This window comes from Hemitrygon akajei, chromosome 6 (genome assembly GCF_048418815.1).
Source record: "Hemitrygon akajei chromosome 6, sHemAka1.3, whole genome shotgun sequence".
Taxonomy (NCBI): Eukaryota; Metazoa; Chordata; class Chondrichthyes; order Myliobatiformes; family Dasyatidae; genus Hemitrygon; species Hemitrygon akajei.
In genome coordinates, this window is record NC_133129.1 from 120,907,204 (window position 1) to 120,922,396 (window position 15,193).

At 44.0% G+C, this 15,193-nt stretch overlaps 1 protein-coding gene across 1 annotated transcript; it reads left to right on the plus strand.

Moving 5' to 3' along the window:
* Positions 1–505: 505 nt before the first annotated feature.
* On the plus strand, positions 506–9,767 carry fjx1 (four-jointed box kinase 1). The gene has a single exon (XM_073049140.1). It carries the CDS (start codon positions 1,111–1,113, stop codon positions 2,275–2,277), a length of 1,167 nt encoding a protein of 388 aa, XP_072905241.1. The 5' UTR covers positions 506–1,110; the 3' UTR covers positions 2,278–9,767.
* The last annotated feature ends 5,426 nt before the right edge of the window (positions 9,768–15,193 follow it).

A 15,193-nucleotide genomic window follows, 5' to 3' on the forward strand; every position in this document is an offset into this window, starting at 1 on the left:
GATGTGATGGGCTGAATGGCCTGTTTTGCTGTTGTGAGACCCTATGACTCGATCATCGATGTCTTAAATTATAGCGAGAGATAAAAACCAATCTCGCTCTCTCAACCCTTCATCGAAGTCTCTTTTCCTCAGCTCCCTGCAATTAACTTGGCGCTGATACTTCCAGCTACGCCCTTTCCATCTTCGCTTCGGTCTCTATGAAAAACTGAAACAATCCTTATCAACCCACAAGAAAAGCTGGAGGAAATCAGCAGGTCGGGCACAATCCATCCGCGACTCATTGATGCCGATTTCCTTGGACATTAAGTACTACAGGTGATGACGCGGGGCATGTGCGGAGTTCGCAGACAGGGTTGCATAATTGTTGAAAAAGCCCTCACAAAGCCTGGGACCCGGATTTAATTCTACCCCCCGGTGTTCTCTGTGTGGAGTGCAGACTTTCTCCTAATGCCCGCCCGCCCACCCGGTGCTTCGCATCCGAAAGAAGTGCGGGACGGTAAATAAATTGGTCACTGTAAACTGCCCCTGTGCGGACGGTCATGGAATCTCACAGGAGATGATAGAAGGGAAGGAGAAAATAAAATGGGCTAGGATGGGAATAGCGGGCGTTTAATAATCGACCTGGGGTCGATGGGCTTAATGCCCGGTTTATAGCCTCTCAGTGGAGCAGAGCGAAAGACGGGTTAAAAGTAACAAGGGAGGGAAGGAAAGGGTTAAGTTGCAGAAGGAAGGGAAGAGCGAGCAACGCAGTGTGTCAAGGGAGTAAAATCACTTGTAAGATTGAAGGGGGTAGTGAACGGGTGAGGGGAGCCTGTTGTTACTCGTCGGGCTCTCGATGGTCTGGAGCCCGGCTTCCCCGTAAAGGAGCGAGGAGGGGAGGAGGGGAAGTCCCACCCTCCTCAATCACATGCTGGCTGCCTAGAGCAGCGAGAGCCGGGGCGATCGTTCGGTGGGAACGCGCTAAGGAATGGGAAGCCGCGGTGCCTCCCCCATCCCGGCTGGTGGGCACTGGCGGGACAACGGGCGCTGAAGCGGAGTGAGGATGCGATAACCCTGAGCCCCAGCCGGGAGCAAGACGGCGCGGCCACCCCGCACCCTCGCCGGGGCGGGATGAGGGAACTGCTGCCCGGCTTGGCTCTGCTCTGCCTACTGGGCTGGCTGAGCCTTACCTCGGAGCCCGGGGATCCCTCGCCGCCGCCGCCGCCGTCTGCTGCTGCTGCTGCTAAAACTTTCCGAAGTCTTCTCGCTGTTTCGCTGCAGGAGGAGGAAGCGGCGGGGACGACGAGGAGGAGCGGCTCGTTGCCAGGACGGACCGGGAACGAGCTGGCACCATTGGTGGAGCAGGGTGTGTTCTGGAGCGAGCGAGCCGACCGCTTACCGTCCGCGGGCTTCTCGGAGAGGCACGTCCAGCGCTGGCAGCAACGAGCCCGCTCTTCGCGCCTGGTCAGCCTGGAGAAGGGCTGCGGGAGGCTGTCCAACCGCCTGGCTACCTTCGCGGACGGTAGCCGAGCCTGCGTGAGGTACGGCATCAACCCGGACCAGGTTTTGGGTGAGACCCTCTCCTTCTACCTGTCCCGCCTGCTAGGCGTCCGCAACGTGCCCGCCCTGGCACTGTCCCGGGTCAACACCAACGCCGAACAGTGGCTGAGGGTCCGGCGTGAGGTGCAGGCGGCGCCCTGGGCGGACCGGCCGGTGGTCAGTCTGTCCGAGTGGATCGGCAACCTGAGCGACGTGGTGAGTCCGCCGCCGCTGCGGGCCGGGACCGGGGGCAGGGGGCTGCACCCTCGGGCGGACGAGCTGGCCAACGTGACGGAGCACCAAGCGCGGGAACTGGCCCAGTGGTCCGACCTCGTCCTCTTCGACTACCTGACGGCGAACTTCGACCGGCTGGCCAGCAACCTGCTGAGCTTGCAGTGGGACTCGCGGGTGATGGAGCGGTCGACCAACAACCTCCACCGAACGCCCCAGGGCTCCCTGGTCTTCATCGACAACGAGGCGGGGCTGGTGCACGGCTACCGGGTGTTACCCATGTGGGAGCGCTACCACGAGTCGCTGTTGAAGACCCTGTGCATTTTCCGCAAGGAAACGGCTAGGCGGATCACGGAGCTGCACCGTTCCCGGGATGCTGCCGGCCAGTTGCTGGCCCTGTATCTGGCCAGCGAGCCGCTGGCCCCGCAGCTCGGGTTCCTGTCCGAGGAACACGCTCAGATGGTGCAGGCCAGGACTGACCGCCTGTACAAACACATCATGCAGTGTAAGGCAAAGTATGGACAATAAGCTTGGCCAGGGGTTACCCTTTTTTTTTGGTGACCTCTTCCTTCCCCTGTTAAACCCTTGACTCCCCTTTGGGAGGGGGTTTGTTAACTGGGCGGTGTCCCCGTGCGAGGTGGGAAGGGGAAGCAGCACGAAGGAAGTCAGCGGCTGGAGCGGCATCTGTGAGGAGAAAGTACCGGTAATTGCTGACGGTTCAGGTCTAAAGCCTAAAGCAAAATCTCACCCCTAGATGCTAATCTACCTTCAGCAGATCTTTGTTGCTCCAGATTTCAGCAACTGCAGTTGTGTGTGTCTCCAAGGTGCCAATGGGCATCTCCCTGCCATTGAAGATCAACCTGCTCTTGCCCAACCTTCTATTTTCAGATAACTTGGGGAGGAATCAGAGCATTGAGCTGAGTCTGCTCTGGTGTGCCCGAATGAACTACGTCTCATGGACTGGAAACATCAAGAGGCAATAGTAAGAGAATTCTTCCTCGAACAGGGTCTAAGAAAACCCCCCTTTGTAACATAACTCTTCAGCTTTCTACGGTGGAATATTTTGGGACTGAAATTGGTATTGGGCGATAGCACGTAACTGGCAAGAGCAAATAATTGTGTCACCCATATCCTAGTGGCATTTGCCAGTTCATTGTTTCCTCTGTTATATTTTCATTCCAGAGAGATTTCAATTTTTTCATTATCTGCATTTTATTGCTCCTGGGTACTCTCTTACACCTTCTTCCTAGTACCTAGGCAACCGTTGAGTCAATCCTGTAAGTGGTTTCATCCTAGCCCCAGTTTGGTTCCAAAATTAGCCCAAGCAAATGTGAGAATTTGGATATTTCAATCTGACACAATTTCATATTTTACCATAACAAGCACGGCCAGACAGGTTAACAAAATTGAGAGCATAGATAGGGTCAGACAGTCTTTCTCCCAGGATGTAAGTGTCAGATACCAGGGATTTGGAGATTTAAGGTGAGATGGGAAGTTTAAAGAAGATTTGCAAGGCAACTTTCTTTTTAAGGGTGTGGTAGATGCCTGGACTGTGCTGAATGGAGAGGTGATAGATAGGAGAGTGGTTTATAAAAGGCATTCAGGCAGGGACTTGAGCAGCTGTGGAATAGAAGGATATGGACTATGTGCATCCAGGTAGGATTAATTAGATTGGCATCATGGTTGGTGAGGTCCCGATGGGTTGAAGGTCCTTACCATATTCTGTACTGTTCTATTCTGAGTGCCCACTTCTGTGCTTTGTAACTGGATCAGACCTTTTTAGTATCTCAAGCCTGTTCTCACATTCACCTAACTGTACCTGAAGTGTTTCTTAATTCAATTAATTGTTTAATTTAGTTTTTTAATTAAACTACTTTGCTCAAGGTAGTTTCAGGCTCTACAGTATTCAGTATCCTCACCAGTCACAAAAAACCCTACAAATTTAGCCCCAGCTTCAAGGATCCAATGCTTCTTCACGATTTCCCTGCTCAGTTTCGTGCCTCTTACGATTATTCTCCTCCTGCAGTTGATTAATTTAGCTCCCATTTTAGTTTTCTTTCCCTACAGCTGCCCACTATTGATTCTTGCTCAACCATCCCACACCAAGGTGATTAAGAGTAAACCATCCAGCTGTCGGGGAAAGTGAGTGAGTTTGAGATCATTGTAGAATGGGTTCATGATCCTAGCTGGGGTACTTGGTCACCAACAAAAAGAAAGCTTCCAACAATATGAAAGCTCCTCCTTTGAAGAGATTCTTGGCCTAGTAGAAGGAATGATGGGAAGATGGCAGAGCTAGTAGACAGCCTCTGACTCAGTGCTAGTGAGCTGGATTCAGTCCTGAACTCCGGTCTGTCTGTGTGAACACTGTATGTTGTTCTCCCTGTGACTGCAGGTTTCCTCTAGGTGCTCTTGCTTCCCTGCACATAAAGAAGATGCGCGGATTGGGAGGTTAACTGGCCTCTGTAGATTGCCCAAGTGTGGTGGTGAGTAGTATAATTTGGAGAGAGTTTGAGAATGTGGGGAGAAATTAGAAGTAGGAAGAATGAAGGGTTTACATTGATTGTTCAAGTAGGCATGGATTTGATGGGCCGAATACCCTCTGCTTGTGCTGAGCAGATGGGTTGTATCTCAGAAGGGAAGCTGCTCCTAGCCATGATTTGCTGAAGTGTCAGCTGAGAGGAAACGTACACTGGAGGTTTGCCCCATTTAAGTTGCTGAACCTCAAAGTGGAGAGTGATGCGTCTGTTTGTCCACATTCTTGACTTGATCGTATGGTCAGAGCCCAAATGGTTGATTCTTCTGGTGTTCTGCTTGTCACGGTCTGTCAACCTGAAAATGTACTTTTGTACCAACCTTGTTAACCAATGCCCTCTCAGTGCTATTGTGCATGAGACTTACCTTTAGCCATCTTTGCTCAAAGTTAGTTAAATATGATCTGATCAAAGTAGGCAGTTCCTAGATTGGGGAGTTTAAGGTTAGGAGTAATAGTTTTATATTGTTAACCAGGGTCTGTGGGGGACAAAGGTATCTCAGCTCAAAATGCTGACCATTCATTTTCTTCCATCGATGCTGCTTGTCCCAATAAGCTCTTCCAACATTTTGTGTGTGTTGATCCTGATTTCCAGCATCTCCAGAATCTCTCTTGTCCTCTAATTACTCGATGTCACTTTGTGACTAGGTCTGATTTTTAAACTTGGCAAAATTGAGGGTGTATGGTCTTGCTAGCCGTAGGTTAAAATTAATTAGCACAGAGGGTCGCCAAGAGTTGGACAACGCTGCCTGAAAGAGCAGTGGTAATGTTACCCTTTCATGAGGTACTTGTACTTATCACAAGGATGTCTATGGTTATGAGGGAAAGGCTGGATTGTACGGATAAGTGGGGCAGCTCTTTAAGGAGGTTTGTAATGACTCTAGCTGTATGAGTGCATGACTGAGTCTTTGTGCTAGATGTCAATGATTGGAGTCTGTCCAATCCTGAAATAAAAACAAAATACTGGAAGCAATTAGCAGTCAGAGAATCAGAAATAATATTTCAGGTCAAAGACCTTTCATCAATAATGGTTCTTGAACCTGAAGTATTAATTTTGTCTCTTTCAATAGATCCCGTGACCTACTTGCTCAGTGTTTCTGCATTTTCTGTTTTTATTTATGATTTACAACCCCGGCAGTGTTTTTCCCCCATTTATAATGATGATTTCAATCCAGACATTAAACAATACACCATGTAACTCTGAACTTGTGATGGACTTTTGTGTTGATTACGTGCCAGCCTTTGAGATCTGTGAGATGATCTGGTGATGGAGGTTCAAATACCACAGAGTGAGCGTTTGTTTGATTGTTACAGACGAAGTTGTTTCCGTTGAATGAAGCCTGGAAGAGAGCAAATTGTAAAATTTCAGTGATTCATTGAGGTCAGAACACAGTCACTTTAATCATACCAGATGGCAGCATTACTCCTGACTGAAGTGGTTTATATTTACAACAGCTTTGAAAGATTCTTGACGTTGACAGGGGATCAAAGTTAAAGACATTAGATTAGCCAATCATCTACTGTGCAGATAGATAATAAGTCTGTTTGAAGATGGAATTGTCAAGATTTAGAGAAGTTCCAAGCACATTATAGACCATGCTAGTCCTCTTAGTTGAATGTATTGCTACTTTGTTCTTCTACAAGGGAAGGGTGATCTGAGGTTCTCCAGATTGCCATACTTGATAGTGGAATCATGTTGGATAGGTCTGTGGTATTATGGTTGTGATATGCTGTTGTCGAGTTGAAATATATGGATATACGTTCCACGATGATGAGCCAGTGGGAGGTCCAAGGGAAAGGGTTTTCCTCATCTCCTGAGACTATCTAATACAGCTTCTTGAGTCAAGTTTTTAAAAAAAAAATCTGTCCTTTGAAGGTGACTATAATGAATATAGTCCAGAGGCAGAATTGCATTTTAAAAGATGGTTCCTGTGTTTGGAATAATGCTACATTATTTTTACTAGTCTGGCACTAGCAGTTGGGGAATAATGAGGCAGTAAAGTGACACATCGAAATGAAAAATGAGTTCTTGAAGAGTGTCGAGGATCATTAATATACTATTTACCCGAATCTAAATTTAGATTTTATTGATTGCGAACCTAAAAAAGGACTTTTTCTTTGCCTTTCCACATGCCATTCAGTACTAAATATTAAATAGAGGCGGTATCCTTCAGCCAAAACCTGAGGCTGCTGGAAACTCCCTACGAAGCAATGCTTCACCTAACCCAGACCTTCACTTGAAAGGCAATAATTAATTCCATTAAAATTTGAAGTTCAATATCATTGCTGTAAAGAAGGAGAAAATGGTGTGGATTGTGGAACAATTAAAAGGAGCAGGGTCTATCTACAACTTTATGCACACAGTAAATCATTGTCAAAATGTACATGTTCAGAAAGAGAATAGAGGCACGGGGATTATTTTAAGACTATTTTATTGAAGTAGATCGTGTAATCATATGGCATTTAGGGTGTTAACTCAAATGAGTGGGACAACCATTCATATTAACAGTAATTTATTAATTTTGAAGAACAAAGTTCTGTAGACACCTTTGGATTTCTTAGTAGTATAGTAATAGCCATATAGAGCAGGGTTCTATATGGAAAGTTGGTGATGAACAAGTTTGCTTTTAATAATACCTTTAACTATATTGAAATATCTGACATGAAGTTTTTAATGTATGAAGGGTTTTTAATGTATGAACCTGATCATAATGCAGACCCAGTCCTAGCTTTATGCTTTTCTACCGTCTAAGTAGAAATATTATAATCAGAAGTAGAAAAGTCAGCCTGGAATCCCAGTCCAGATCACTCCTGCTCAGAGCTCATGGGATTATGAACCTCTCTGCAGACAAGAGGGAAGGGAAGTGCAAGGCAGTAAATTCTTTGTGGTACCATTGTCTGCCATTGCCTCGGTTCATGAATGTCTGTATTGTGTGAAAGCTGTGCATGTTAAACAGCAAATTTTGTGTTGCAACCTTGTGAATAACATTTCCATAGCTTCCTACATTTGAAAGTATCATTTCTTCCTCTTTAATTGGGCTACCACTTAACATTATCATTGTGAGATGCAGCTTCCTTATTTTACAAAAATCAATGCCGTTGATGAGGGACAACAAAATTGTTTGCATTTGCTCCCTTCAAAAGGGTTAAACCTCTGGCAATGGAGGACAGACAAACTGCAGGATTGATTACCTCTATGAGAATACAGATGGGAGCCCAGGATTTAGTGAGGAAAGCTGGGTGCTGCTTCCCTGAATAGAAGCATGCATGATTTGGTCTAAGTGATTGTGTAGTTGGACATTTTAACCGTGCTTTCTGCTTGTTCAAAGCAAAGTTGTTATAAAAGTATGTATGCAACCCCATGATTCATGCACGGTTAATACAGGAAACACAATAGAATCAGCGAAAGACAGCACCCAACAGGATGGACAACCAACCAATGTGCAAAAGACAACAAACTGTGCAAGTATAAAAAGAACAATAATAACAAGCAATAAATATTGAAAACATGAGATAAAGAGACCTTGAAAGTGAGTCCATAAGTAGTGGGAACGGTTCAGTGATGGGGGAAGTGAAGTTGAGAAGTTATCCCCACTTGTTCAAGAGCCTGATGGTTGAGGGGTAATAACTGTTCCTGAACCTGGTGGTGTGAGTCCTGAGGCTCCTGTACCTTCCTGGTTTCAGCAGCAAGAAGAGAGCATGACCTGGATGGTGGAAGTCCCTGATGATGGATGCTACTTTCCTGTGACACCACTGTGTAGATGTGCTCAAGGGTGGGGAGGGCTTTACCAGTGATGGACTGGGCAGCATCCACTAACTTTGGTAGGCTTGTTTTCACACACCTAAAAGCAGTGGTTTTTGGACTAATTTTAGTACAGAGCCCAGATGTATTTTTCATATTCTATAGATTTTGCAGTGCATTTGGCCCAACTTAATTCTACCTAATTGTTGTGATTCTTATATGCATTGTATATAAATGTAATATATAATATCTCATTTTGGTTTACAGAAACAGGTTTTGTTTATTTGCAACATGTGTATATTAATGAATAATTTTGTATGAATACTTTGGTGTAATTGATATGACTTGTGTCTGACAATGTTAAACTTTCTCATTGAAAATTTATTTGTTACTTGTGAAGATATTTCTGATTGACTGAAAGTGGGATGTTTTTCAAATAATGGAATCTTTTGTCTGCATGTGGAAGGGACTAGTGGGTGAGCTCTCTGGAGTCCCCGCTTGTACACCTTTTGATGAGGTCTCTTTTTTTAAAGTTAGGTCTGGTTCCACTGATCTGAACATGTTGGGGCAAAGAGTAAGCTAGTGTCCTCTTATCATGATCCTCGGTAAATGCAGAGAGCTATTCTTTATTAGCTACACTTGCCAAAATATCTAACCCCGTCTTTATTATTTTTGTGCTGCCCGCTACTTGATGAAACAGTGGCACTCTTCCACCTCCAGAATCCTGGGTTAAGCCATTGAGCTTTGGTAACGGCAAAGGTTTTTGTTAATTTATTTACAGAATGGGTGTTATGGAATGGCAGAATCCATTCTTATTCACTGAAGCTTCTCTGTGAGACATGTTCCTTCAGTCCATTGGGCACATAAAGTCAGGTATATTCCTGATGCAGGGGCTCAAAACAAGGAGAGCCTTCCCGATGAACATTGAGTATGAAGGGTACCAATCATGCCAACACTTGAATTATTTCAGACCACCTTCCCCATGGATATGCTTGTAAATCAGTTCCAAGTTTTCCTTGTGCTTCTGATTAAGAAGAGTTTGCTGACCAGTTTGGATATTTGCCCCCTTGGGTTTTTTTTTAAGTAACTTTCTCCCCCATCCTGTCATGCAAGCATCTGTAAATAGTCTTTAGTGTCAAAGAAAACAACTGCTTCCAGTTCCTTAAAACCAGTTGCCAGCATTGAGGAATTCTTGCATTTTCGTGAACATGGGAGAACAAGGATGAACTGATCTGACTCCAGTGCTGCCTCCTGAGTAGCCAGACTACAAATGGAATTCTGCCGCTTGCCCGAGAGGGAGATGTGCGTTCGGGCTCCTTAGTGGTAGCATTGTGGAGAACTTCCGTGCGATTGCTGTTTCTAGCAAGATCACTCATGTTGCATGCTTATTCTTTTTACTTGAGACTATTTACAACGACTATTGAAAGCTTTCCTCAAGTTGAAAATTGGCTATTTTTATTTTGTAGTCTCCAGGTTCGTTTGAGTCTATTGCTGGATTCTTCAGAGCCTGATTTTGGGCTGCTACAGCACAAGAATCCTTTGGTTCAACGGAGAGCTTTAAATAGTTGTGGCATGTAACCATTTGGATTTCAAGAGGTTTGATTTCTGGCCCAAGAGCGGCATTCCCTTGCAATTGTCCAGCATCTTTCTCTTGCACCTTACTTTTTGTTAAAGGCAATCTGAATTATTGTTATTGAGGTTTTTACCAGACTAAATTGTCACATGGAAATAAAACTAAGGATCATTTTCTCTTGTGTCTTGATGTGGGGAAAGTGGAAGTATGATGGGGATTCAGTGATACAAGGCTATAAGATATAGGAGCAGAAGCAGGCTGTTCAGCCCATCGAGTCTGTCCTGCCATCGTGTTGCCTGGTTTTCTTCCCAGCCTGCCCCAAGAAAAAAGACAGGGAATTGTGGTTCACACTGGGACAAATGTCTCTGAAGGTTTTTTAAAAAACTATTGAGGAGGAAGAGCTCAAGGTTAACTAAAAGGTGGGGTCCTGGGGATGATTATTGCCCTGCTAATATGTAAATTTTAATATATTTTAAAAAAAGACGAAGAGGTCCAGAAATGAACATGCAGTCAAAGGATTGATATGGGAGAGACGCGTTCCCCTTTGTTGATACAAGAACAGTAAGGGATTGGGATTTGTACCGTGGTTAGGCGAGGACCAAGATGTGAAAAATACTTGGTTAAATGCTCTTTTAATGGTCAGCTTAGAGCACAGGCAGAAATTAAAAAGAGGGGTAAAGAAATGAGGACAGATTCAAATGATAAATAATTGCCAAAAGTAATGCAATAATGGGAAGACCAGGCAAAAATAACAGATTATGTGAGTGGTAATTTAATGAGAAATGTTTTTAAAAAAGGCAAAATAGCAGTGCATGGTTGTTGGCCAAAGTATTTCCAGTATTTAGAAGTGTGAGTGGCAGAAGGATTAACGGTGAAGATATGGGCATGGTAGGGTAGTGGTTAGCACGTCAGTTTACAGAGCCTACGATCAATTCCTGCTGCTTTTTGAAGAAGTTTGTATGTTTAACCCATGGCTACATGGGTTTCCTCTGAGTGCTCCAGTTTCATTCCACATTCCAAAGTCGGACGGTTATTGGCCCGCTGTGCAGGCGCCAGAAGCATCATGACACTTCTGGGCTGCCCAGCGCAATCCTCACTTTTGTGACTTGGGGCAAATGATGCATTTCACTGCATGTTTCAACATACACATGACAAATAAAATCTAATCTTTAACCCCTTAAAAGGTCATGGTAGAGCTGGTCAAAGAGATCTGGGCAAGACAGGAGCTTGGACAGTTGTAAGCTGCTGCTTCTTGTCTTTGTGAAATCTGCTGTTGTGACCGCAATAGTTCAACGGCTTCCTCCCATATCCTCAAAAAGAATATGGTGTTTGGACTACAGTAATTGGCTGATAGGAATTGTCCCAAGTATGTAGCCTCATTGGGAGAGGGTAAAGTGGGGAGAACAAAATAGGTTAGAGGAGTACTAATATCAAAGTGGGTGCATGATGACCAGATGGGCTGATTTTGGTGCTATTTCACTCTACTTCTTTGATCCTGTGATGAATTCCAGCGTTAGAAAGGGAATGCCACTGAGGAAGTGTAGTGGCAGGAGAAACTGAAGAATAACGAAGAAGATTTTAGGCCTTTGCAAGTGTTGGTCCCAGAGGGCAGCGATAAAGCTGTAGGTTGTATTAGCAGTTTGAAGGAGCTTACTGTTGTCGAGAATTTAATGTTTTTTAAAGCAATATGAGTCCCTAATGCAGCATATGAATGGTAGAAGTAAAATTAAAAATAAATCAAAAATATAACCATATATAAAATATTGCCCAAGAATGGATACAAAAAAAATCTAGCAATCGATGTTGCACAGAATATTGAAAACAGTTAAGAGAATTACCGATTCTTCATCATGATCCATGCACTCAGTTGAGGATTTTCTCCTTTTGACATGGAAAACTGCCAATATCACTATTATTTAAGAACAGTGGGAAAGAGAAACTAGAAAATTATACACCTATTCGATGTGTTGTGTGAAAGTTACTACAGTCTGTCATTAGAGAGAATGAAATTCTTGAGTAAGATGTAACAAAGCTGAATTCTTTAAGGAGGTAATTAACATGATAGATAATGGATGATATTTATCTGAACATGCAGAAAGTATCTGAAAAGATTTCATATAAGGGATTATTAACAGAAATTAATATAAAGACCCTTACACTATTGAATGGAAACAGCACTGAATTTCGATTTTGGGCGGCAGACACGAGAAGCCAGAAGCAAGCTGGATATGAAGGCTCTGTATAGAAAGTGATAGGGGCAGTGTTAAACACAAGCTTATGCAACTGGTTACAGAGAAAACACCATCTAAGTACTGCATTAGCTCTGGCAGCAGTAAGATGTCAGAGCTAATGCAATATATAAACAAGAGAAAATCTGCAGATACTGGAAATCCGAGCAAGACACACAAAATGCTGGAGGAGCTCAGCAGGCCAGGCAGGATCTATGGAAAAGAGTACAGTCGATGTTTCGGACTGAAACCCTTTGGCAGGCTGTAAAGTTATGACATGGTACAGAAATGTCCCGTGATGACCAACGAGATCATTGACCGAATATCTCTCTATGGTTTGAGCAATGAATATTGGGGAGCACACTAGGGCGAGCTCCTATTTGGTTGGTTGAACAAGAGCCTGAGTTACGTTTACCCCCCGCCCCCCCCAGCAAACCAGATACGGCCTAGTTTTCATATGGGTTGGGAAAGGTAAGAACTCAAGCAATGGCATGTTCATCCATACTGCTCAGGGATGTTAGCCCGTGTACATGCTGATGTCTCAACAGCGAGGCTCACATCCCTGACCTTCACTCTGACCATAGCAGATTCATTCTTGTTTTCTGCTGTTTAGGAGTCTGAAAAGAACTCTATCCAATTAAACTTCGCCACTGGCAAGGAAGACACACATTTAAAGTTTTAGGAGCAGCGTCTTCCCCTCCACCATCAGATTTCTGAACGTCCATGAACCCATGAATACTGTTTCATTATCGATCTTTTGCAATATTTATTTATTTTGTAACTTATAGTAACTTTTATGTCTTACACTGCACTGCTGCCAAATTTTACGACGCACGCCAGTTATAATAAATCTTATTCTGATACTAAAGAAATATACTTGGGCCTATGCGAGAAAGCAAGGAAAGGTTTTGGGAAACTGCTAAAGTGCACACTTTGAAATTAGTGGAGGTGCTGCAGAGGATCAAGCAAGGAGAACAACACTGACGACTGCGAAATTCTCCATGGTAGCATCACCCAGAAAATCAGGAGACATGGGAATCCGGGGAAACTTGCCGTGCCCGAACAAAATTGGTTTGCCCAGAGAAGGCAGAGGGTGGGAGAAGATGGTGAGTATTTTGTTCCATGGGGATCTGTACTGGAACCCTTACTGTTAGTGAAATGACTTGGATGAGGAAGTGGGAGAGTGGGTAACTAGGTCTACAGATGACACAAAGGTTGGTGGAGTTGTGGATAGCATGGCGGGTTGTTGTAGTTTACAACAGGACATTGACCAGATGGGATGAGAAGCTGCAGATGGAGTTCGACCAAAATGACTCATCTTGGAAGGTCAAATTTGAAGGTGGAACACAGTCTTGATGGTAGGATGCTTGGCAGTGTGGAGGAAGAGGGAGATCTTTGAGTCCACATCCATAGATTCCTCACAGTTGCCATGTAGGCTGATAGGGTGGATAAGAGGGCATATGGTGTATTGGTCTTCATCAGACCAGGGATTGAGTTCAAGAGCAGTGAGGTATTGTTGCAGCTCTATAAAACCCTGGTCAGACTGCACTTGGAAAATTCTGTTCAGCTCCCATTGCCCATTATAGGAAGGATGTGGAAGCTTTAGAGAGGACACAGAGAAGATTTACCAGAATACTGCCTGGGCTAGAGGGCATTATCTTATTAAGATAGATTCAGTGAGCTTGGGCTTTTCCCTTTCAAGTGAAGGAGGATATGAGATGAGTTGCTAGAGATGTACAAGATGATAAGAGACACAGACAAAGTAGGCAGCCAGAGAATTTGTCCCAGGGTGGAAATGGCTACTACAAGGGCATAATTTTAAGGTCATTTGAGAGAAGTATAGGGGGTGATTGTATTGTAGGTCTTTTACACAGGCACTGGTGGGTGTGTGAAACTACTGGTGGTGAAGGCAGATACATTAGGGACATTTAAGAGACTCTTAGATAATCACATGAATGGTATAGAAATGGAGGGTTATGTAGGAGGAGAGGGTTAGATTTATCTTACAGATAGTCAAAAAGTCAGCACAATATGGTGGCGGGAAGGGCCTGAACCATACGGTAAGGTTCTGTGTTCTGTGAGTGCTCTCCGAACCAATGTGATTCATGTCTGGGGTATTGCTGTAATTTTTCATTGCCGTCCTACTTCCCTGGACATGCCTCCTGCAGTCCCACCTTATCAAGCATTTTCAACTTTTCACGTTGGGCGGTACTCTGCCAAGCCATTCAATCCCTACCATAAGTCACAACGTAAAGAAATATTGCTTCAGCAGACTGCATATCACCATGTAACCATCTGCTATACAAATTGTTATGTGGAATTGGCATTGATATCAATGGTGTGACTGTATTTCCTCTACAAATAGCAATGGAATACTCAGGTTATGTGATCACAGATTATACATGTGTAACAAAACCCTCATGTGCCAGTGAAATTGCATTGTTGCAAGGCTATTGGCAACAAAATTGTGTGTGTGTGTGTGTGTGTTGTGGACAGTGGTCAGGCAATGGACAATGGATCATGGATCCTTTAAGTATGGTATTAAGGCATGCTACAAAACCTAAAATATTGAGACCAGTTTACTCATCTCTGTCTCTACAAACAGCTCAGTGATGAAGCAACTATTGTGTCATAGTTCATATAAATAAATATTTATGATTGCTTTAATGCTGTGTCAAAATAGAAGCTAGTTTCGGACAGGAAATCTATTATTATTATGGTAGTATCAAGTTATCAGCATAGAACAGTTTTTTCTTTACACAAACACTCCAAAGAAAACAAAATGACATCTTTCACAACTTCATCATGTTCCAAAAACATTATCGCCTCTAAAGTCTTTTGGCAACTATGCCAGCCAAATATGAGTGCAGTAAGTTCCCACAAAGTACTTTAGTGATGTTGGTTGAGAAATTAGGTGGATGGAATTTCACTCCTTTGCTTTGTGTAGTGCCATGGGATATTTTGGATCCACCCAAGAGGGCAATAAGAACTTGGTTAAAAAATGTCATGCAGAAAACTCGCTCTTTAGTGCTCTGGAGCGGCAATCAGGATTACGCAGGCAGACCCCTGGCCTTGAGGTACAACCTTCTAGTGCGGAGGTAATAAAGTTGTTGACAACAATAAATCAATTCCTTTTTATAATGTAGAGTAGTACAGCGCAAGCAGGGCCTTCAGCACAGGTATGGTGGGCTGATCGACACAGCCCTGTGCTGGGCTGACATCAGTCTAACTAACCCTATCTGCCAGCACGTGGCCCATTTTCCTGTATTCCCTACATGTTCACATGCCAGTCTAAACGACTTTCATACATTGTTATCGTATCTGCTTCTAACATCTCCACTGGCTACACATTCCTGATACCTTTGACTCTG

Bases quoted from the DNA above. Each gene is read 5' to 3' on its own strand.
- fjx1 (XM_073049140.1), top strand. From the start codon at position 1,111: ATGAGGGAACTGCTGCCCGGCTTGGCTCTGCTCTGCCTACTGGGCTGG.